We start from the raw sequence: 22,512 nt of genomic DNA, 5'->3' as shown, positions 1-22,512 counted from the left end.
TTTAGTGTATCGATGCTAAACAATAGAAGAATCCTTTGGATTCATCCTCGCCGTCGTCGGTTTGGATCAGACGGATGGGGACGGCGTTCCTATTGAATGAATAATAGGACGACGCCACAATCTAAAAAGCTAATGATCATGATTCCAAGTAATCAAACCATCCATCATACGTTGATCGATCAACATCGAATGAAGTAATGTAAAGAAACCATCATACCAACTAGAAGAGTAATAGTGGAGAGCAAATGTTCATAAAATATATTTGATTCATTACACTAAAACAAGAAAATTTGAACAATAAAAAAAAATAGTCGAGTGTAAATGATTCTTACAGTAAATGAGGGAGAACGGACGCCACCTCCCGATTCAAAGTATACAACAAAATCTCTGACGGAACCTACCGAAGATTTCAAAGAAATAAAAATAAACATTAATTTGATATGTGTTGCTGAAACACCCTATTTGTTGAGCTTTTTAGATTCACTGTAAAGAATGACGCCGACGACTGTAAGGGTGTAGCCAGCCATCCCTGTAAAAGATACTGGGTTCCTAAATATCAAAATTGAGATGACCACGGCCACTGCTCCTTTGGCATTCCCAAGCACCTTGAGAAACACAACACAAAAACAAAAACAAAAAAAAAGATGAAATCATAATAACTCATGATATTATGATTTGTATGTGATGGAAACATCAAGGCGACAGAGAAATCACATTGCATGAGAAGATAGATGCCTTTAACAAGATTGACTTAGCTAAGAAGTTTTGTCTATGGTTCAGCAAAGGATGTTTCAATATTCCGATGTACATTCCAAAAATCTTCCACGATGCATATTTGTTGAACCAAGCATACAAGGATTGGATCTTAGAGATCATGATGTTTGGTTAACAATTTACGAAAAGCACAACAAGATCGGAGCATGGTGGGCTCTCGGATTACAAAGAGCTGCACGGTTCGTACACAAACATGTTCTTACAGTAAACACTTAAAATCTTTATCGGTGGTTATTTGGAGAAGGTAAAATGTAATACCAACGCTACAACAAAATTGTTACTCGCTTTCATCAAAATTTTTTCCTGTTGTGAATCTGTATGACCATTCTCAGACAGATTTCTAAACCAAAAATTTTTATGTCTAGCATCTTACGGAAAATTTTATCGTCCATATCACACAGCATCAATCTCCAGAGTATGTATATCCATGCTAATACCAATCGTGATATCAAATGCAACTTTCGCACAGCATTTTCAGGAATTTATCACAGCTTATACTCAACAAACAAATGTGAACATTTAACTAGCTAACACAATGCAGGGCCAAAGAAGTCTACTGCAACCAGCTTACATATGAGAATCTGCCTTGTGGTTCAGTAGAGCAAATAACCCATAGATCATGATGCCCATCTCTACTATTGCCATTTTCTGTAAATCGTCCAAAACTAAGAAATTTTTCTCTCACTTTTTCTCTAATTGGAACTTCTGACTTGTACTCCTGGTAATTATGTTATGGTGTCTGAAATCAAGACTGAGCAACACCATCAGCAACTGAATACTTGCTTATACTTCTAACTATCTTCTCTGTGTTAATTCTTTGTTTCATGTTGTCTCAATCCAAACCCCCAATGTACTGAATCATACACTATTGATTAAACCCCCCCAACCAAAAAAAAAGATCACGACACATTTTGGGAAAGGATACATCATCAAGAATTTTGTGATAAGAGGATACTTCAGAGTGTTGTCCGATCCATCCAAACCAATCTGATTTCAGATGATTTATTGGTCTTAATGCTACTCTTCAAAATGAAGAAAACCATGGTGGAAGGTCATAATATTAAAGTGGCATTCTAGTAGCATCTCATATGTTGAATTACAATGTTCCAATTTGTGAAAAATCAGCAAGTTTGGTACTTTTAATAGCTTAACACTCTTGGATGAACTCCTTAAGGAAAACTTCCAAGAAACTCGATGCAATAAAGTTCTCCAATCTTAGCCATTTTTCTAGCCTGCATCAATGGACTCATTATATTGGCACATTATAAATATATAATATACTAAATGCTAAGGCAAATGGGATAGTCAAAGACCATTAGGTGAACTGAATAAACACAAGCAGTCTTCAGGCCCAACAAGTCCTTCAAAGACATAAGATGGTTTTAAAATTTGTAGGAGGCATGTGTTATACACTTGTTTATAGATGCCTTACCATCACTCCATATTCATGCTGATGGTAAAAGGAACAGTAAAGTGGGGAGCAAAATACAAACATTGCAAGGAACTCTAGAAACAAGTTACAGATTATTACGTATGATTGAAGCTGCATAGTGTGATGGCACAAGATCTCAATGTCAATTTGAATGTAAGACATGTTGCAGTTTCTTATTTTAATTAATGTTTGATTGCCAAAAACATAAGCCATAAAAACCATAAGGCAGCATGAGCAAAAAATTACATCCAATAAAGCGTACCTGCAGGGTCAAAGCACTGGTATGTTTTGTGACCAGGAAATTGGTCAAGTTCACGAAATACGCCAAAGCGGAATTGAACAGGAGGTACCAGATAACCTTGAAGTCCTCTTTCGCGAGTGCCAATGTGATGCCAACTACATTATCCTCCATTATGAGTGTTGTAGGAAGTAGGAAAATTACTGCTATCGGAGCCATATATAGGAGGAGATTCATAGAATTAAGCTTTTCCCTGAACATTAACAAAATAAAGAAGAGCATAACTCGATGCATATTCTAGAATATCTCAAGACAAACTCTAGTAACAAAACCAAATGAACTTGGAGCACGTAATGACAAAAATGAAACATGAAAAGCTTCATGAAGTATTTGTGAAAGAATATTTGAACTATTAGAGAAAATATATTATTTACCCCTCAGAAGACATCAAAATTCCTTGCAGCACTGACTTTAGTGCCCTAGCAGCGGTAGCACCAATGCACATAATAAATCCAAACAAGTGAAAACTTGGCTCACCCTGCAAAATTGAACCAATAAGCGTGTCAGTTCTCATATGTTTTAGCCTTTAATCTGAAAAGACAAAGGAATAATAACTTCCTAAAACCCATGTGTTGAAGAAATCCTCCACATGACCATCGACATAACTGCATATTTTCGGAAGCAGATTATTTTCCTACATCAATCATCTAGGAACTAGCCTGACATCTTCAAACAATTCAATGTTTTTGGAACCTAAACATCTAACGGATGAACACACAAAGATCAATTATGCAGGATAAGCTCATGCAAGGAAAAAGATACCCGCCACATTAGTGATTAGTATTATAACATCTAATTATGCATGGTGATTGTCGTCCCAATTCGCACCAATATAAAGAAATATAATAATAAAGATAAGCAAATAAAGTCCAATTACGAACTCTGATGTAAAATAAGTCTGCACAAATCTAACATTCTACAAAAGAATTTAAGGGTCACTGAAGCCCCGACATGATTAATAAGCAAATATACATATATATAAAACAGTACTCACCCCACTGGCAATAATAACACCTGTGACGACTGGTACGAGGGTAATGTACGTGATCCAGGACTCCCGCCGGAGAGTCATGAGGTAAGCAAGCACGGCCGTGAAGAAAGGCGTGGTGGCGCCGACCGCCTGGTTGAAGGAGACGGGGAGGTACCGGAGCGAGACGTTCCCGCTGACCACCGACCCGCAGAAGACGAGGCTGAGCGCCGCGATCTTGAGGAACTGGAGGCGGGAGCGGATGGCCTGCATGGGCACAAGCTTGAGCCAAGCGATGGCGACGTAGCTGAGGAGGGCGCAGGCCGTCATGTGGCACATGGTGAGGAAGATGGGGTACTTGAACCCGTAGTTGCTCAGCAGGTACTTGTTGAGGAGGAGCACGCCGATGTTGGAGGAGTACCAGGCAGTGACGAGTCCGATGGTGAAGAACCGGCCGGTCGCCAGCGCCGGCGACAGGGCTACCTTCGCGCTCATCTCCACCTCCCTCTCCCCCTCACCTCCGCTCCTCCTGCGCTGGTCACCGATCCGGACCGATTCGATCGGTCCTTGGATGGGGAGGAGGAGGGGAGATTGGGGTTTCAGAGGGGTGAGGCATTGAGGGTGGATCTGACTCTTTAATACGAGAGAGAGAGAGAGATAAAAGAAGGCGAAAGCGGTTGATTAGTGTTCCCGATTTCTTTTCCTGCTCGTTAATAGAAATGGCCGTTGATGAATTCTGCCGGACGAAGATGTTGTTTGTTGTGAGACATTATTTCGCACCTGTCCGGTTCAAATCGAGGAACATCGAACCAAGTCCGGTTCGATGGACCGAGGAGGGAACCATAACCGCGCGTTCTTTTTAGTATAAACAAAAGGCTGTGATGGCAGGAGGAAAACGTAAAATGGTGTTATCACATGGGCTGCGTGGTGACAGGTACGTGGGCTGGGGTCTCCCTCTAAATTGGGACGGCTCACCGACTCCAAACCTAACAACAACACACATGGAAAGATGCGAATTCCGGGAGCTCATGGCGGCGTCATGTTCTCGATGGATTGCTGATGGTATATGAGACGATGTGCAGAGGCGATAGATCAATGTCCGTGTCCTTGCAATCATCGAACGACGGACGACATCCTCTCCTGTGCCTCTGTCTTAGTTGGGCGAATCGGGTCGTGGCAACGACTTGGATGGACATCGCAGCCCGTCGGTCGTGAGATCCACCTTCACATCCAACATGAGAAGCACGTGAGAATTGCATGTATGCTTTTGCAACGTGGAGAATGAATGATTTATGACCCAACTTAGTCGTGGCGGCCTAACTCAGGCGAAGGGGGAAAGGATGCAACACGCACGATGCGATGTTGCTTCATTGTGCGGTTGTCTTGCTGGAAGTGTACTTTCCAAAGGAAACTAAATACTTAAAATTCGCTTATCACCGACCAATTCAAAACCATTCTTCCGGTTACATTGGTCAATAACTTTAATTGGCTCCACTGTGGACCTTATTCCTACTAACTTGGTTGAAAGAGAGAGGGTCAAAGACGTCACCTTGGTTAGGCATCCGACAGGCACCGGCAGTATGGCATGTGAAGAAGTGAGTGGTATATGAGCCTGGAATTTGCCGTTTAACAAATCACCATGAAGCCACCTCTTTTGTTCCATGATTTCATGACACCCGAGTCTTTACCTCATAAAAAAGGAGACGATGTCATGTAACACACGATCAACATTTTACCATCTCACCACCACAATGGAAACTGAGACTGAATACGACTTTTTGGCAAGTAAAAAGCACAACCACGTATCAAGAACATACATGCATGTGGACACTGCAAATGAAAGTCATAATAAAAAACATGCATCGAGTATAATAAATCCATAAGTCTATCGATTATAAATATAGTATATATATATATATATATATATATATATATATATATATATATATATATATATATATTCTAGACTGGCAAGGTGAAAACAATACCTGGTCGAGGCAGCAAATGTTGCTCTGTAATTCCTATATGGACCACCTCCTTTCCCTTCGGATGCGGCCGTGTCACAAAAAAAAAAGTAAGGGGAACAAAAATATTGCTCATATAACATTGACCAGAAGTGACCGATATTATTAACTCATGTAAAGCACCAATATATCAGTATACTTAGATGGTAACCACTTCTATGAAATGGGGTAGGTAAAATATTTACATCATGGCAATTGCAATATATTTTAATTCTTATGAAGTATGGTAACCACTTCTATGAAATAGTCCACGGAAAAAGAGAGAGAGAGAGAGAGAGAGAGAGAGAGAGAGAGAGAGAGAGAGATAGAAATTTGATGTTTAGTCTGTCATAGTTTCAGCAAATCAAATATCTCAAAAAAGAATTCTACTTTCCTTAAGCAGATGATGTTGTGCCTGCATAAAACCATTTAAACTGCAAATCAGAATCGTCACAATTTCAAATGTTAAAAAGAAAATAAAGATGTAGCAAAATAAATTGAACAAACAAGTAGTTCTTTCGAACAATAGTAAAATCAAAATTTAATATCTAGACAAGAAAATTGCATCCAGAAGCTATCATTTTCAGCTTATTTGCAGCAAGAGTAACAACTGCAGTCCTAAGTCAACATACAGTGAAATCAAAAACATTACCTGAATGAATAAGTGACTATGGAATATCAGAATATAAATCTCCAGGTTCAGAGATCCCCATTATAACACTACAATTTGTAATTCAAAAAAGATAATCAATCTCACTATCTCAGAAGTAACTAACTATATTTGCTGAGGCATGAAAGATGCAACCCAAAAAAAAAAAAAGAGAGAGAGAGAGAAAAGTAATATTTTACCACAATGTACTAATTGAAAAAATGATGGTTACAATAATTTTAGCCAACTAGAGGTACAAGTTCCGACAACTGGAAATGAATAAATAATTAAATAACACGGAAAGCCAACCTTGTATATTTTAAACCACCACAACCTTGTCAATTTCTTAATTACCATACATTTAGTACATCACAGACACATTTCTCCAAAAAAGCCACAGATCTAGAGCATTACATCATCATAATGCACAAAAAAGCAAGGTATGTCATAACCTAATTTCCATCAAGTTTTGAGATCAAATAAGCATGATAAACATACATACAGCATGTCTGAGTATATGATAATCTGAATAACAGTATATCAATTTCTAAAGACACATGATTTTGATCCATGGAGAGCATAAGATTAACAAGGTCAATGCAATGCTGTTACATATTTTAGAATGAGTTGCAACTTTACTACAGCAAAAGATGTTTGACTGCATGAAACTAGTATTTGGACGTGCCCCTAGATGGGCAGATGATCATTCGCCATGAACATCCCATTATAAAAAAAACAGTATACTGTTATATAAAAAGGAAAGTACTACTTCGGATCTAAAGATCCTGATGATGCATGAGGATGAAGTGGTCCTCAGGCACACATTGAACTCCTCTATTGCAGGCCACTCTCATTATAACAGTTAAAATGGCAGGACAGAGTAGCTTGTCAAATAGGCGTCACAGAAATATTGCCAGACAGATTTTGGAAGCACAATTTGTAATAAGCTAAGAGGAATTTGGATCATAATCCCAGGAAGATCAGGCCTTAAATCAAAATTTTGTCACAGTATTTCGGCATAGTGGATTTAAGGGTGTCGGAGGAAATTCCCACAATCAGAGTCACATTAATAAAAGAGAAGTTAATTCTTTTAGAAGATTGTCTAATCACTCCACTCGTATACCTGACATTGAACCCGACATTGAACGATAAATGTTGCTAAACAGGACATAGAATATTTTTCTTAATGTGCTTCAGATCATCACAGGACCTCAAGTTGTTTAAGAATGTAAAGAAAACATGTGGAACTGAGACCAAATAAGAAAGGTCCCAAGTTTTGTAAGACTGCTGGTACTTCTGATACATGAAGATTTTGCATGCACTCGAGTTGAAAGAAGATTAGCAGCCTTAACTGATGTAGATCTGCAATTGCTTGACAAATCTTGCCTCGAACAAAAAGCATTATCATTGATTTATTGGATTGACAACTCAAAACTTGGCCACTGCAGACACAAATCCACATGTAGGAAGTATGAAGTTTTATGTTGAAAATCTTATAACAAGGATAGTAGAAAGAGATTAAATTGTTTGTGTACTTAGAGATGTTGTGACGAAGAGAGTTAAATGGAAGGAAATGACACATGCAGCCTGCAAATTAGACGGAATCCTGCAGAATATAGTGCTCAAAGAACAGAAAAGCATATTGGCAAACAAGAAGTCTAAACATTCAAGGTCAGGTACCTAAAAACATGGGTCTTGATGTTAAGGCAACACTCATAACTCTATGGCTAAAACTATTAGATCAGTGAACTAAGGTTAGTGACACCTGTAGAAGAAAACTGTTCATAGTGTCACCTTAAGGAAGGTGAAACCAGAAGTATTCAAATATGCCTTCTGCAAGACTACATATATAATTAGCAGTTATGAGATACAAAAAAATAAAAACAAAGGGGAAATTATCACCCCCCTAGAGCTAGTGCTGTAACACAGGCATGTCTAATGCAATGCTTCTTGTTTGTAAATATAAAAATTTCTTTTAGTTGATTGGAACATCATATTTGCAAATGTTTAGTCTCATTACCATGCAAGTACACATTTGCAGCATTGCAAAGAGGTGGTTAGACAAAGTCCACCTACAAATGATCAAACATTGAAAGAATATTTTTTCAAAATTTATACAACATTAAAATTATAAGGTCCAAGAAGCAAGATCACTAAAATGTCAAGCACGACTGAAACCAAGTGATCTAACCCCGCATACTTGCATATCTTTTAGCTCAGAAAACAAATAGAGACCTACATTCGAGTACCGAATGCTGTTAAGCTTAGTTGGAAGCAAGTGTTATCTAGTAAGTATCTTTCTAATAAAAAAGGCCATTCATTCCCAGTGCATGGCAATCTAGGGGAAAGAATGCATTTTAATTGCTTCTCACTCATTCACCTCAAGGTGATCATCGCTTCAAGCGAAAAAAATGTTTAAGCACCTGTAGTACTTTGTCACATTTATCATTCATTAACCAAGAAAGGACACTTGTCAAAGAATTTATAGGATAATTAAATGCAGCCCAAGCCTGGGCAACCAAGATCACTGGACTCCCTCCACTGTGGGGTACGGAGGGTTAATGTACACAACTTTATCCTTCTAGTAAAGGTTATATTTCCATTACCCATACCCCGATCACACAGGTTGCAACGGAGCAACGTAATCGTTGCACAAAGCTACACTCTCTCAAACTCAAAGCTATTCTTGCAAAATGGAAGATTATAAATTACGTATTACTGAAAAAGCTAATTATCATTGTATGCTAAAAGGATCCAAAACTTAATATAGTGAATATCTTATTCAGTCACTTGAAAGAAATAATTACCTGAGGATTTACATAATCCAAGCTTTGTGTAAAAGGACCTTGTTGAGGAGCCTGCATGGTCATTCTCGATTAAGCACGAATCACTTCTATAAACAAAGCAACTAATACCCCTTAATAGCAGGAGTAACAAATCAAATTGGAGAAAATGTACCTGGTACTCCCCTGTCGTGCCTGTTCCAGATTGCGAACCCCCTAATTCTCTCCTGGCGGACCCCTCTCCACCCTGGGCAGACGATTTATTATCGTCAGACATCACGTATTATGTACCTTTGTGCAATGTCGTAAGATTACGCAAGACAAGGAAAGGAAACGATTACCTCCAACTATAGCACCATAGTTGCAGCAATGAAGTCCACCCCATCGAAACAAAAAAGGACAAACACAAAAGAAAACCAAATCAAGAATGATCGCTAAATACATTAAAAGGTACAACGTAACCCCGAAAGGAGCAGAGTACCTCACGATATTTCTGCAGGTACAGTTTCAGTGGCTCGATGTACTCCTCAAACCCCAACGTCGCCATCGCCCACAGCAGATCGTCCCCGTTGATCGTCTTCCTCTTCTCCTTCTGGCATCTGTCACTCGCCCTACATCATAGCCGACCATCGAGATCAAAGAAAAGCCAAAAAAGGCAAGAAAAACAACCAATCCACGAGAAACAGGACTACGATCTCACTCGCTGGTGACGAAGCTGATAAACTCGGAGACGCACTCCTGCATGGTCTCCTTGGCGTCCTTGGCGATCTTGGCGTTGGCGGGGAGCGCCTTCTTCATGATCCGGATGATATTGGCGATCGGGAGGAACCGATCCTGCTCCCGGACGCCAACCCCGGCTCGAGGGCTCTGCTCGCCGCTCTCGTGGCTCCCGCCTCCGCCTCCGGGGCTCGCCGGTGGAGCCTCCGCCATCCTTCCTGCCCTCTCGCTGCAGGCGCCGCCGAAACCCTAGATCCATCCCAAACAAAGGTCACGGAAAAGGAACTGCAGATCACGACGGGAGGCCGGCGATCGCGAGGGAAAGAGGAGGACTGCGATGATCACCTTTATTTGTTTGGCAGTTGGCGCGTGCGCGGGGGGGTTGGAAAGGGTGGGGAATTATTTTTCTTTATTTTTGTGAGAGGCGGAGGGTGGAGATCGAGCGCTGGAGAAGAAACAGGGAAGGAGACGACGGGGATGAGAGATGGGGCGGCGGAGAGAGAGAGAGAGAGAGGGGTTTTATAGGTAATAGCAAGCATTGCTGTGCCCAACCGATACGGAAGCGAGACGCCCCCGAAACACACCCAACTAGCACGTATGCATAGTGGGCCCCCATCTCTGGCCAATCCTAGTCGAGGTATCCATTTTGATGACTTGACCGAACCCTTCCTCTCGCATTAATTAGCGGAGGCGCGGTTTTACGTATCTGTCCTTTTGAAATTTGAATATAGCGTATTTTGTCCCTCCAAATCTTTTATATATGTATATATATATATATATATATATATATATATATATATATATATATGTGATAATTTGTATTGCTCTAATTAATTATTTTTAGAATAATATTAGTATGAATGTAGTCCATCTCGATGAGCTAGGAAATTATGATTTTCTTTTTGTGCAAGAAAAAATGGATTATCAGCATTTAACTCGATTATATCCTATAAATTATCAGAAAATAAAATACTTTAAATGTCCAACTCTACCAAAAATAAAAAAACTTAGATCTCAGTAGTGCCTTCGAAATCATGAGAAAATAGATTTTGTTTTAATGCTCTACTCTACTAAGGAAGAGATTAGTTCTCCTAATAATCAAGCTAAGAAAACATAACAAAAAGTGAAATACAAAATGCAATGTATCATCTGAATTGTTAAAGGTCAAAACCAATGTTGTTGGAATGCTCTAATCAACTTGTAAATTTAGTCAAGATTTTACTTTCTTCTATCTATGTAGCAATTTTTTTCTTGTTTTTTTTAGGTCTCGGAGATTTTTTTTGTTTTCGGTAAAAATATATGGTGTTAAAAGATACATATTTATTACGATATTTTTTTTATTGTGATACGATTAATTGTATTTGATTCCATGTTTGGGAGCAAAATATTGAGCTTATACGAGCTTTGTTGATTTGAAGTAGAGCAATAATTAAAAACCTCATTTAACAAATATTCACATGTCAACCTGATATTTAATCTAATGGCTTGGAGTGAGATCAAGAAAAATTGAGCTTAAAATAAATATATTATGAGAAAATATCGTTAATGTGTATATGGACGTCCAAAGTATGGATAAGATATGTAATCCGAATAAGTGGGTATGATATTGAATGGTAAAAAATGATTTCTATTTACTATGTTATAGGTGAATATTTATACCTAATAATAAATTAACAAAGTCTTTTGTCCATGTAGGTTATAGAAGATGAAGATAACATACAACTGTCTGTTATAGACTCATGTTCACGTGAAAAAATTAGTGAAGGGTAATTCTTATTTATTCTTTCAGCATAGAGATTACGTGTCGAATGATGATTGATCGATGATATCATTATTAATAAAATTTAGAATAAAAAAATAAACATATTTGAAAACATTGTGTATTCAAAAGAATAAAAAAAAACCCCTCTAAAATCTAAATCAAAGATATCTGAGTTCAAAAGTTTTGCATCAAGTTTAAAATTATTATCGGGTATGATATGATTCAAAAGGCTTATCATATCAAATTAACCATCATGAAAAACATTACAGGAGATAAGCTCACGCGACATACGTAGCTAAGGAATAATTCCCGTTTGACTTCACCATGAATCCGACATAGAGAGAGAGAGAGAAGATGTATCACACGTACAATAAAAGAAACCCATGTATAATTGAGTAGTATATATTTCATGTGTAAACAAGAAAATGCTGCATAAAGTCTCTCATCCGACAAAAGTGAACTAACAGTGACCGATAAATTTACCGAGTACACGTCGAATATAATGTTTTTGGTTCATAGTTCGATGGTCAATTCTTGACGGGTCGGCAAGATGGAAGGCGACTTGGAACCACCAATCCCCATGGCGTCAAGCTCTGATGCGAAGAAGAAGTCAAAGACTGCTAAGAGCTGGCGTGACAATGACCGGTTGTGCATGTACAGATGGAATCCATGACGATGAAAAGAGGGATCAAATCTCAGGCTAACAATAATTGGAATGTGAGTTGACATATGGTGAGGAGAGAGGATGATGGATGAATGGCTGGCGAAACACTTGTTGACTTTCTTTCTGCTGGCAATCTGTGTCAACCGTATTATTGGTGTAGTCTTTATCGTTCCTTAGCTCAAGACGAGCACAAGTAATAGAAGAGCATGCGTACTCTTATTGGTCGTGCATCGAGAACGAAAGCTTCAGATGCAGCACAGGAGGAGGAGGAAGCTCTTCGATGTTCTCTCATTCCTGGAGGTCTAAATGCTGGTGGAGATTTGACTTACGTAATCTTTCAGCCTTCGTGGAAGAAATGTTCTAATGGATTCGAATCAAATTAGGAGGCGGTCCGATTTCAATCCATCCCAAGTCAACACTCGCACCGTCTCTTTGTCTTCTTCTTCCTCTCCGTCTCTCTCTCTCCCAAAGAAACCTTTGATGGCTGAATCGAGCGTGTCTCGTCTCGAATTAGGGATTTGGTGCCCCTTCTGATCGATTCGAGACCTCAGAGCGTGAAAAGTTAGCTGCCCTTTCTCTCTCACACTCACACACACACACACACACACATACCGCACCACACTAACAGACACGGAGGGGGCCACCAACACATTATTTACCTTCCTCGTATTAATCCTCAATAAAACTCGCAGCTTTCATCTTCCTTTGTCTGTCTGCAACCGCCGTCAGCTTCACTGCGTATAAAAATTCCTCGCTTCCTCTGGACGAGGAATTGAAGATTCAATTGCCTTCCCATATTCTTCTTCGACACGGCGAGGGAGATGGGGTCGCTGGATCGATCCAAGAAGAGGAGCCACCTGTTGAAGAAGGCGCTCGTGCACTTCTCCCTCTGCTTCGTGATGGGCTTCTTCACCGGCTTCGCGCCCCACAGCACCGCCACCCTCTTCCACCACCGCCCCGTCAAGAGCGTTGGCGTCGTCCCGTCCGCCCCTGTTGACCCCATGGAGAGGGTCATCGACGCGAGCCTGATCCAGATCCCGAGATCTTTCCCGGCCGCCGTCCTGCCTGAGGGCGACGCCAACCCGCCGCCTCCCAAGGATGTGGGGCGGGGTCACGAGCCTCAGTCGCCGTCGCGGCGGCTGCTGATCGTTGTGACGACCACCCGATCCAACGACCGGCTCCAAGGTGCGTACTTGCGGCGGCTGGCGCACACCCTGCGCCTGGTCCCGCCGCCGCTGCTGTGGGTCGTCGTCCAAGCCCACGCCGACGCCCTCGCCACCGCCGAGATGCTGCGGACCACCGGGGTCGTGTACAGACACCTGACCTTCGAGGAGAATTTCACCGACCCCGTGGCGGAGGCCGACCACCAGCGCAACGTCGCCCTCAGCCACGTCGAATACCACCGTCTCGCTGGGATCGTGCTCTTCGCCTCCGCATCGAACGTCTACGATCTCAGATTCTTTGATGAGATCAGAGAGATCGAGTATGAGCATTCTTCCCTTTCCCTTCTTCTTCTTCTTCTTCTCTTATAAGCTAATTAGCAGCAAGCGAATAGTTTTACATCTCAATGCATTTAACTATATAACAAGGGAGGAGAGCTAAAAGATGGAATCGGTGGAAATCTCTCAGCATCTTAATCTGATGATGCATCGAGAGAGAAGCTCTAATCTTCAATAAATATTGCTGAAGAAAAAGCAAAAAAGTTGGTTTCTTTCTACAGACTTTGACCTTTCGATTGCTAATCACTGGTAGATCTTTGCACACCTCAAGTCTCCTATGTTCACAATCTTTTCCTTTTCATGATGGTGAGGGAATCGAGTTCCAGTGTGTGCTTTTCTTCTCCTGTGCTTTTCCAAATTCTGCTAGTATGTGAGTAAATCATGAGGTTCTGAGGGTAGAAAAATATGGACTTCTTTCCCTGAACGACTAAAACTTAGGGAGTTTGAGCTATATGTCTGATGTTACTGTCCCAAATTTTCTTCCCTTGTTTTGTGTTCAACGAGGCTTCCATTCATAGGACTCGTAGTTTGCATTTATCTACTTCGTATACTCGATGAAAGTGCTGTGCGAAATACGCCAAGTATCATATGCCCCCATAAGTTTAATTTAGGATGAGCTTTGCCAGAAAGAAACAGTATGCTTTGTTGATTGATTACCGATGTAGTTTTGCCTTTTTTTTGTTGCAGTATTTGGGAAATCTGACCATTATATTTCCTAGAAATATTTATTGTTGTCGTCAAAAAGGCAAAAGAAATAACAAAGGTTTATTAAACTAATTTCTTGAGGAACCTATTATAGTTTCAATGTATTTTTCATGTTTTCCTTGTTCCAGGTCTCACAAATCACAAGACCAATAAAGTCTAGATATTTTTCTTCTGTCCTTTTTCAATTCCATCATTGTTTAAAACGTCTCCGAAAACATAGAATTTGATTGGGGAATCTAATTCTACCGATCTCGCTTCTCTCGAAGAAGCTCGATTTAACTCCTCTGTGGAATTGTTCTAGGAAGAAAAACAAAAAAATTGCCAAGATTTCTTTTTCAGTGATCTAGCTTTAGATTTAGGTGTTCTGTTCAAAACCGTCATGCTAGTTGTCCCAGTGGCACATTCGTTTTCATAACTCTCCCTCTGAAGTGCCAATTCAATAAGCTGCTAATCCCTCTTAAGTTGATTCCAGGGCTTTTGGGACATGGACAGTGGCAGTCATGTCGACAAACAGGAAGAGAGCAGCGTTGGATGGTCCAATTTGTCATTCATCGAAGGTTGAAGGGTGGATCTTGAAGGACTTGAGCGATGACAAAAGGTTGTCGGTGACTAGCACAGACTTGAACCAGAAACCTCCAAAGATTAATATTTCTGGCTTTGGATTCAATAGCTCGATATTATGGGATCCCGAGAGGTGGGGTCGCCCTACCTCATTGCCCGACACATCACAGGTTAGTCCCTATCATTTTCTGATAAATATCACAAGACAATATTGCTGTCACGTAAAGATCATAAAATCAGATATGTACTTCCTTTTTGTCACTGATTAGCTAGCTTTTGATCAGGGCTTCACCAAAAGTTAAATTTATTCAAGATTACCTGCATAGGATTAAACTACGATTTTCTTAAGCAAAATTTTTGTATGAGCATTTATCTACCCGACACACATACGACGGACATGTGGTGATAGAGATCTACGAGGCATTGTGTTGTTAAAGAGAACAACTCTGCTTTACCTGACTTTAATGGTCAAATAGAGACAAAAGTTTATCCTTGATCTTGTTGGTCCATCCTTTGTCATGCACGGTAATAGGCTATTATATGTTCCTTTCCTACTTTGATCTCGAAGTAATGAGTTAGTGACTAGTAGCTAAGACTTCTTTGCAACTTCATGCATCACCTCGATCTCTTTGGTTTATCATTAATTGACTTTGTTGTCCAATTTTGGCAAGTCACTGTGCATACATAACATTCATTTCATATTAGTCCTTCAGTGTTAAAGTGTTTGAAAGGTTATTAAGTGCCAACCACCAAACTGACAGCAACCTTCCTCAATTATTAGCCTGAGAAAATGTTTAGCAACTTATCCTCCTTTCTTCTCGATAGCAAGACAAGCGCAAGTGACCTTCGATTAGGACTGGTAATCGTGGCTTTGTCCCAATCGATGGTGGCCAATCCACGCGACGGCTTCCATACCTGCTATGGGTTTCTAATATTTGATCACTTACATCTACATTGATCCTAATTTCAGGATTCAATCAAGTTTGTGCATGAAGTCATCCTGGAAGATGAAACCAAGTTGAAGGGCATTCCAGCTGACTGCTCTAGGATCATGGTGTGGCAACTCTAGATGCCCAGAGCAATTCCTCTGCCTTTTCACTCCCACAACCAAGACAGAAAAAAAAAAAAGGTAGATAAGGTGAGAAACCCAAAAGGGGTCATGTAAATGAGAAGGGAACTGTTTCTAGCTCTTCTTTCTTACATCTTTTCTTTTTGGGGAAGGTTGAGATTAGTCACCTCCCCATCAACACACCATTTATCATTACTTCCTGGTATTATTCTTTCACTTGGTGGATGCTCATACAGTATAGTAAGGGTTGGTTACCATTGTTCCTGTCATAGATCATTGCTTCCCTAGCCATTGGATTTGTAGTCTTTCAAGTGTCTAATATCTATTTTTTTTCAATATAAACCTAAATTATAGATCCATTTGTGATTTCAAGATGTATTGTTAAGAGTCCCATCACATAAATCTTTCCTATTTCTGTGCAATTCATATTGGATCTTCGATCATTATTTTTTTATATTACTTGAGATGTAATATTTTTCGATAATTGCGACCTCCCCGGCTGCCCGACATCTCATCAGCACGCGTGTATTCATCGACGGGTCCTCGTCACGGATGGCACGATCCTTCACCTCTTCTTGATCAAACTCTGGGGATTGTTGCAGCCTAACCGCACCCCGCTCCCGCATCTCCGCCACGGCGATCGTCGGCCTCCGCCGTCGCTTTTGCCGCATGTGGAATTCTTGGAACCATCATGGTGTTGGTGAGGTGTTGGGCTCACTTGCATCTCTTGATAAGGCTGTGGTACAGCCCACTTTGTGAATCAGTCGGTATGGTACAGCCCGTTCCCGGACCACCTGTTTGATGAAATGCTCGTGCGAGGTGTTTTAGCCGACGATCGACGGTAGAACAATGCGGCAAAAATCGTGGACAAGGCTCGAACACCGATGTTGGGATGAAATCGATAAGATTTGGTGTTAATTATAACATGCTCTGACACAAACGAAATAGACAGTCTTCTATCAATATCATTGGTGAAGTTAAAGCTTTCGCATCATCGAGGCAAACAACAGAAAAAGGCAGACCAGAGAAAGATAAGGAAACACAAAATCCTGCTCTTTACATCGTGAACATGACAGAACACACAACACGAACTGTAATCTCAAGACTATATGGGTTCCTAACTACGCCAACACCATCTCCTTCACATACATTGAGTCTTTTGTCTCTTCATCCTCGGCTCCTCGAAGCCTTTCAGACATTGCGAGGTCGTCGGTCTCTTCGGTGTTGAATTCGACACGGCCAGGCCGTAAACGTGGGTGTCACGGTTAAATGCGTTCGGAGGAGAAGCGTAAGCCAAATTGCTGCTTGCGTTCGCTGCAGGTTTTTGGTTGGGCGGTGAAGCGTTGTGGAGTTTGACGGCCATGGGAGGAACTTGAAATGGTTGCAGCGGTGGAGGATTGCGCCACTGAGGGAGCGGCCCTGCGAGGAGAAGGGTCTGCAGCAGAGGACCTGCTTCCAGAACCGCTTGCAGCAGCTTCCCCTTGCGTGGCAATGGCTTCCTCATCGCAAGGCCATCGACCACCGCGGATGCCCCGTCGTAATTGGGGCTGCTCTGAGAGGCTTGCCGCTGTGGTCTGCCCATGCTCGACAGTTCCGGAGAACCCACGTTGTCGAAGAAGGAATCGACGGGAGATGCGCCGTAAGAATGGTGGTTGGGAGCCCCCGAGAGGCTATCGGACTCGGTGAGGCTGCTACTCCCTCTCGCTTGCCTCATCTGCGGGCTGTCAGGCAGCGTGATCTTGTTGAGAACAAGCTGCAGCTGATCCCTCGCCACGTCTCGTTCGTGGGTGATCACTTGGAGGTGGTGGATCAACTGCTCGATGTTCTCCTCGCTCTTCCGTATCTCTTCCTTGGCATTGGCCCGCAGCGCTTCCAGCTCCGACGTCGCACACAGAAGCTTATGCTTCAAGTCCTCGATGCCCTGTTCGAGGAAGGAAGGAAAGCAGAATACGATTCAGCGAGAGGAGAAACAGAGCAGAGATGACAGAAAAAGGACCGGAGAATCACTGCACCAGTTGAGCAGCCAACTCCATGGCTGATCCTAACGCAAACATTCAAGCAGCAGACACCATAAATTGGCGACCGATGAAGGTAGGATGATGCTGGATATCATTCACACCCCACACTGGATCTGAAACCGAAGCAACTATTTAAGAACATGACGGGGTTCCATCTAAAAGCTTTTGGTCCATGGGAAGGCGACTCGGCACCAACTTCTTGTACCAGGCAAGAATCTAAAAGTTGCTAGACCTCCACGAGTTCGCATCGAGCGAGCAGAATAATGAGGTAGCAAGAATCTTTCCGGCACATGAAGGCTACGGACGAACGACGAAGGTCAACATTTTCCACTCACCAAACCCCCCCCCCCCTTCCCCTATGTAACGAAAAGAAGCTAAACAGCCTCTCTTCACGAGATCACATGTTTTTGTGGGCGATCCTTACCAAAACCGAGCCTAACTCGAAAGCTTTACAGCACGACAGAACACTCGTGGAAAGCTGAACCCCATTTCAGAAACAGCAGGCGAACACAGAAGCCAAAAGCATCAGTGACAAGTACCGATCCATGCAGACGGCAACACCAACAGAAGTAAAAGAGAAGCCATCTCCAAGTTTATGTGCGTGTGTGTGTGTGTGTGTGTGAGAGAGAGAGAGAGAGAGAGAGAGGAACGATGACTGACCTCATGAAACCCCCAGACAGAAGGAAAGCCCGAGTCCATGGTGACCTCTTCGAGAGTCCAGTGATCCACACCCATCACCACACGATCTACTGCTGCAGATAACGCAGCCTCCTCTTCCTCCTCCGCTCCTTATATGGGCCCTTTGTTGGTACAGAGGGTCCTCTGCCGCAAGACGAGATATATAATACTCGGAGTGGAAGAGAAGAGAAGAGAAGAGAAGAGGAGGGAGAATGTTTCTTTTTGAATCGAGAAATAAAAGGAATGTGCAATTCTGTCATCCGTGGGATGGGAGCTTGCCATATGATGCCCTTATATGATGCTCTCAGGAATCCTCTCCGTCCTTCAAGGCAAGCCTGCCTGTCCCACCAGTATGACCTCTCTCTCTCTCTCTCTCTCTCTCTCTCTCTCTTTCTCGACAGATACGGAGTACATGAATGGTAAGCGGTGACTTCATATGGTATGCTTTTTGCGGTGTTCTCTTATTCTTTTCGTAGCTTCGGTCCCGAGAGATGATGAGGGGATGGCCAGTAGATTCCACAAAGGTTTTGACTTGGAATTATGACCGCAGTAAGATCTCCGAGCGTCAAATTCGCGGACCATTTCCATACGGCACGACTGACCCGAAGTCGTATTTTGTCTTTCGGAACTTTTAGCTTCGACAGCAAAATAGCATGGCATATGAATGGTGCAAGTCAATGCATTAATCGACGAACTTATTTCTACTAATTCTACCAACTTAAGCCTTACAAATAGTGGAGGAAGATTAAGACCTATCTATCTATCTATCATCTTCCTTCCACATGTAGATGCTACAGTACACCGGATTTCCAGTGGCCATTATTTTACTAGCGAAACAAGACAAAGAAGAAGCTAATCCCAGGGTTGACCTGCTCACTGTACATTCTCTTCTTCTTCTTCTTCTTCTTTGGGTTAGGAATCTAATAGAAATTATGGTGTTGGTAGGCAAATGATTGGAAACCCGAGGAAAAAAGGTCGAGAGGGGAGCGGCAATGGGGTCGATACTCGAGGACGGAAGCTGACAAGATGCAGCAGCATGTGGGTGTCGGATTCCCCCACCATGACTATATTTCTTCCCCATGTTCTGTTCCTGCGGGACAACAACCGTAGCTCTACTCGTTTTTGGCTTGCTTGCGACACCAGAATCTGGGGGTGTCTTGTTCATTGGATCTTGCCATCTCTGAGCTCCTCTCTCTCCCTCTCTCTCTCTTTATTTATGGCACTTGGTTTTGGTGCCTTTATTGCACCTTCCCCACGTCCTGTGTGACTTCTCGTTCTTGGTTTGATGTCTGACCATCTTGTTCAGGAGTCAAGAGACGAACATGTAGCATGGGATGACGCCAAGGTGCTTGTTATAATGTCACCTCCAGTGGTACGTTTAGCTGACAGGAGAAGAAGTACCTGGACAAGAAACAACAGGCAAGGTGGGGATCGATTGGCCCACGCCACGGACTTATCATCGCTCTTGCTATGACGATGAGGCCCCTACAGATCTCGACGCCACCGGTTAATGAGTGGCCTCAAGACCACCACCGGAGAGACGGAACTCCGGTCCACCAAGTAGGCGACCTCCTCCCCTTGCTTTCCGATCTTTTAACCTCCGATCCCCAATTCCAATGCTTCGTGATAACGCAACGGCTTTACCCGTCGCCTCATTAATCCCGTGGCTCCCACTCCCTCACCCAAAAGCTGCAATTCTTTTCTTGGCTCCTAAGCCTGTGTCGTAACCATGTTCCCCAAGCAAGGAATCTAGCGGAAGAAGAAGATTGATTACATGCCAAATCCACCTCCTCGCGCATTAAATCAGGCCACCGGATAAGGTTAGATGGTGCGCATTAAATTAGGAGTTTAGCGTGTGGTCCTTCACATTCGGATGGCTTTTGGAGGGGGATGGAGCGGGAGGAAGCAATCCGCGTCCTAATCATGAGCCGGCGCGAACATGGCGGGGAGAAGGCAGATCAGGTGCGCGCCAGGTGTGTTCCGGCTTCCCATTGGCCCACGTACGCGTGCGGCGCGCAACCGGACAAGGCGGCGGAGTCGCACGCGTCGCGACGCCCGCGTTGGACGGCACGTGGGAGGCCGCCGCGGGCGGAGCGGGGCGGAGCGTCGGTCGCACGTGCCTCGTCCCTACCCGCCGTGTTGAGCTTCACATAATTTAAACGAGGAGCGTGTGAACGCCCGTAACTTCTCGTGAATCATACGGTCAAAATAAATTTCGTTGAATTTGATGGAAAGCGACGGCCGTGGATCGAAAACAACGTAATAAAATTGTTGGTGCGATATATCTTGTAATCGTCATCTGTCGTCATCATCATCATCATCGACTAAGTTTGGATCGTGTCGATTCGTCGGCCCACAAATTAACGCCTATGAGGGAGGTACGTACGCATTTGTTTCCATCAAAATTCCAGCTAATTCTCACGTCACGACAAATTAACGAATATTAATCATAATTTATAGGAATAAATATTCAAAAAAACAGGCACTAATTTTGACTATATATAAGTTTGTGGCATGGAAATGTTGACCTTTTGATATGTTGCGGGTGAGAGGCCACATGGTCTGTTGGGATCGCGGTGGTTGGGTCCAACTACACGACGAGGCGTAGGTCGCACGCTTCAACTCATAGCCACATGCTTCCCGCTTCCCTCATCCGCAGCACATGTCGATCGAGCCTACTACACTCAAATATTTTCCAACGTAAATTAAAATGTATATATTCTATAAATTTTATTATAGAACTAATCTCAAAATTATTGATTCATTTCTAGATTCCTTCGTTCTAACGTCTTTATATGATAGAGAGAACATCGTCAATCAAACGTCATCTAACATGGTGTTTAAGGTAAAAAGAGAAACAGAGGTCATCCTCCGCTCGTCTACTCACATGGGCAAAGATCTAAGACAAACAAGATTATGGAATGCCCCTCACCTCTTTGTTGGGCTGACAGCCTATGATTCAGCCAATAGTGGACTTGAATAGCTCACAACCCACCTCCTCTCTTAATCTAACCCGAATCCTTATTAGGGGGGTGTGTGATAGCTGCGAAAAGAGGTATAAATAAGGCAACAATGAGGGCAACATGCGTGATCCTTGCAGCAGCAAAAAGGAGGAGAAAAAGATAGAAATCCAAGAAAAAGGAAGGAAAGAAGACAAGGACAACGTAGAGAGACTATTCTCAATCATCTAGCAGTGTTATCATCTCAGGTTAGATCAAATCTATAGTAGAGAGGAAAATTAGAGAGGATTTAGATTTTTGAGCACAATGATGTGATCCTTGTATCCCAGTTATTCTCTTGTGATTGTTACTAGGGTTTTGGACAAGAGATTGAGATTTATATATTCATTATTATTATAGTGAATTATCTCTAGTTTGCTCCGTGATTTTTATCCTTTACATTAGAGATGTTTTCCATGTATATATTGATGTTCTATTTGATTGTGGTTCCATTTAATTTCACTACATATTATGGTCTGCTAGTATTTGTTTATATACGAATGTTATTTCTCTTTATATCCCATCACTCTTTACTAGTCTCATTGATAAAATGTCAAAGGAAGATTATCGAAGGCAACCGTTAGATGTTATTACCCAACATAAAAATATTTTAATTCTTTATCTTTAATATAATGAGAAGGGGATTATATCTTTATATATCTGAAGTTACTAACTATACTGTTCGAGATATCAAATTCAAAAAAAAAAAATCGACCTCGATCTTTATGCATTCAGGTGACATATGGAGAGTTCGACATTTTCGTCTTTTAAAATGTCAACGACTTCTTTTTATCAACACTATCTATCCATCTCCAAAGTGCTGCTTTACCAAAACCCTATCTGCTGATGTTAGTTTGCATCTGCATCGTAAAGTAAAATAGATCATGGCCATTTATTTTTGGGTTTAGTGGACTCCTTGTTCATCGGAAATATC

General features: G+C 42.0%; 4 protein-coding genes across 6 annotated transcripts; 1 reads left to right on the top strand and 3 right to left on the bottom strand.

Moving 5' to 3' along the window:
* Positions 1–229: 229 nt before the first annotated feature.
* Positions 230–4,190, bottom strand: LOC103986163 (probable sugar phosphate/phosphate translocator At3g11320). The gene is made up of 4 exons (XM_009404082.3): positions 3,499–4,190; positions 2,879–2,982; positions 2,469–2,697; positions 230–605 (listed from the first exon to the last, which is right to left on the bottom strand). Exons 1-4 carry the CDS (start codon positions 3,964–3,966, stop codon positions 459–461), a joined length of 948 nt encoding a protein of 315 aa, XP_009402357.2. The 5' UTR covers positions 3,967–4,190; the 3' UTR covers positions 230–458.
* A 1,387-nt stretch (positions 4,191–5,577) lies between these two features.
* LOC135638265 (nuclear transcription factor Y subunit B-like) lies at positions 5,578–10,111 on the bottom strand. The gene is made up of 6 exons (XM_065151318.1): positions 9,969–10,111; positions 9,607–9,872; positions 9,082–9,517; positions 8,931–8,981; positions 6,127–6,194; positions 5,578–5,889 (listed from the first exon to the last, which is right to left on the bottom strand). Exons 2-3 carry the CDS (start codon positions 9,834–9,836, stop codon positions 9,328–9,330), a joined length of 420 nt encoding a protein of 139 aa, XP_065007390.1. The 5' UTR covers positions 9,837–9,872; positions 9,969–10,111; the 3' UTR covers positions 5,578–5,889; positions 6,127–6,194; positions 8,931–8,981; positions 9,082–9,327.
* A 2,205-nt stretch (positions 10,112–12,316) lies between these two features.
* Positions 12,317–16,255, top strand: LOC103986165 (probable beta-1,4-xylosyltransferase GT43A). Its single transcript, XM_009404085.3, has 3 exons — positions 12,317–13,532; positions 14,726–14,984; positions 15,785–16,255. Exons 1-3 carry the CDS (start codon positions 12,871–12,873, stop codon positions 15,881–15,883), a joined length of 1,020 nt encoding a protein of 339 aa, XP_009402360.2. The 5' UTR covers positions 12,317–12,870; the 3' UTR covers positions 15,884–16,255.
* A 660-nt stretch (positions 16,256–16,915) lies between these two features.
* On the bottom strand, positions 16,916–18,918 carry LOC135581017 (uncharacterized). Of its 3 annotated transcripts, XM_065151282.1 has the most exons (3): positions 18,562–18,916; positions 17,896–18,014; positions 16,916–17,804 (listed from the first exon to the last, which is right to left on the bottom strand). In XM_065151282.1, exons 2-3 carry the CDS (start codon positions 17,935–17,937, stop codon positions 17,025–17,027), a joined length of 822 nt encoding a protein of 273 aa, XP_065007354.1. In that variant the 5' UTR covers positions 17,938–18,014; positions 18,562–18,916; the 3' UTR covers positions 16,916–17,024. The 3 variants fall into 3 exon arrangements, with proteins under 3 accessions (XP_065007354.1, XP_065007352.1, XP_065007353.1); XM_065151280.1 differs by lacking the exon at positions 17,896–18,014 and having other exon boundaries at positions 18,562–18,918; XM_065151281.1 differs by lacking the exon at positions 18,562–18,916 and having other exon boundaries at positions 17,896–18,275.
* Positions 18,919–22,512: the final 3,594 nt, after the last annotated feature.

Source organism: Musa acuminata, chromosome BXJ3-5 (genome assembly GCF_036884655.1).
Source record: "Musa acuminata AAA Group cultivar baxijiao chromosome BXJ3-5, Cavendish_Baxijiao_AAA, whole genome shotgun sequence".
NCBI classification, from domain to species: Eukaryota; Viridiplantae; Streptophyta; class Magnoliopsida; order Zingiberales; family Musaceae; genus Musa; species Musa acuminata.
This window is presented reverse-complemented; position numbering and strand designations above follow the sequence as displayed.

Bases quoted from the DNA above. Each gene is read 5' to 3' on its own strand.
- LOC103986163 (XM_009404082.3), bottom strand. From the start codon at position 3,966: ATGAGCGCGAAGGTAGCCCTGTCGCCGGCGCTGGCGACCGGCCGGTTC. The intron at 2,983-3,498 runs GTGAGTACTGTT...TCAATTTTGCAG, and splicing joins GTGTTATTATTGCCAGTGGG to GGTGAGCCAAGTTTTCACTT. The intron at 606-2,468 runs GTACGCTTTATT...GTGTTTCTCAAG, and splicing joins CCAGTGCTTTGACCCTGCAG to GTGCTTGGGAATGCCAAAGG.
- LOC135638265 (XM_065151318.1), bottom strand. From the start codon at position 9,836: ATGGCGGAGGCTCCACCGGCGAGCCCCGGAGGCGGAGGCGGGAGCCAC. The intron at 9,518-9,606 runs GTGAGATCGTAG...GCTATGATGTAG, and splicing joins ATCAGCTTCGTCACCAGCGA to GGCGAGTGACAGATGCCAGA.
- LOC103986165 (XM_009404085.3), top strand. From the start codon at position 12,871: ATGGGGTCGCTGGATCGATCCAAGAAGAGGAGCCACCTGTTGAAGAAG. The intron at 13,533-14,725 runs GTATGAGCATTC...AGTTGATTCCAG, and splicing joins GATGAGATCAGAGAGATCGA to GGCTTTTGGGACATGGACAG. The intron at 14,985-15,784 runs GTTAGTCCCTAT...TCCTAATTTCAG, and splicing joins CATTGCCCGACACATCACAG to GATTCAATCAAGTTTGTGCA.
- LOC135581017 (XM_065151280.1), bottom strand. From the start codon at position 18,636: ATGGGTGTGGATCACTGGACTCTCGAAGAGGTCACCATGGACTCGGGC. The intron at 17,805-18,561 runs GTCAGTCATCGT...TTCCTCGAACAG, and splicing joins CTGTCTGGGGGTTTCATGAG to GGCATCGAGGACTTGAAGCA.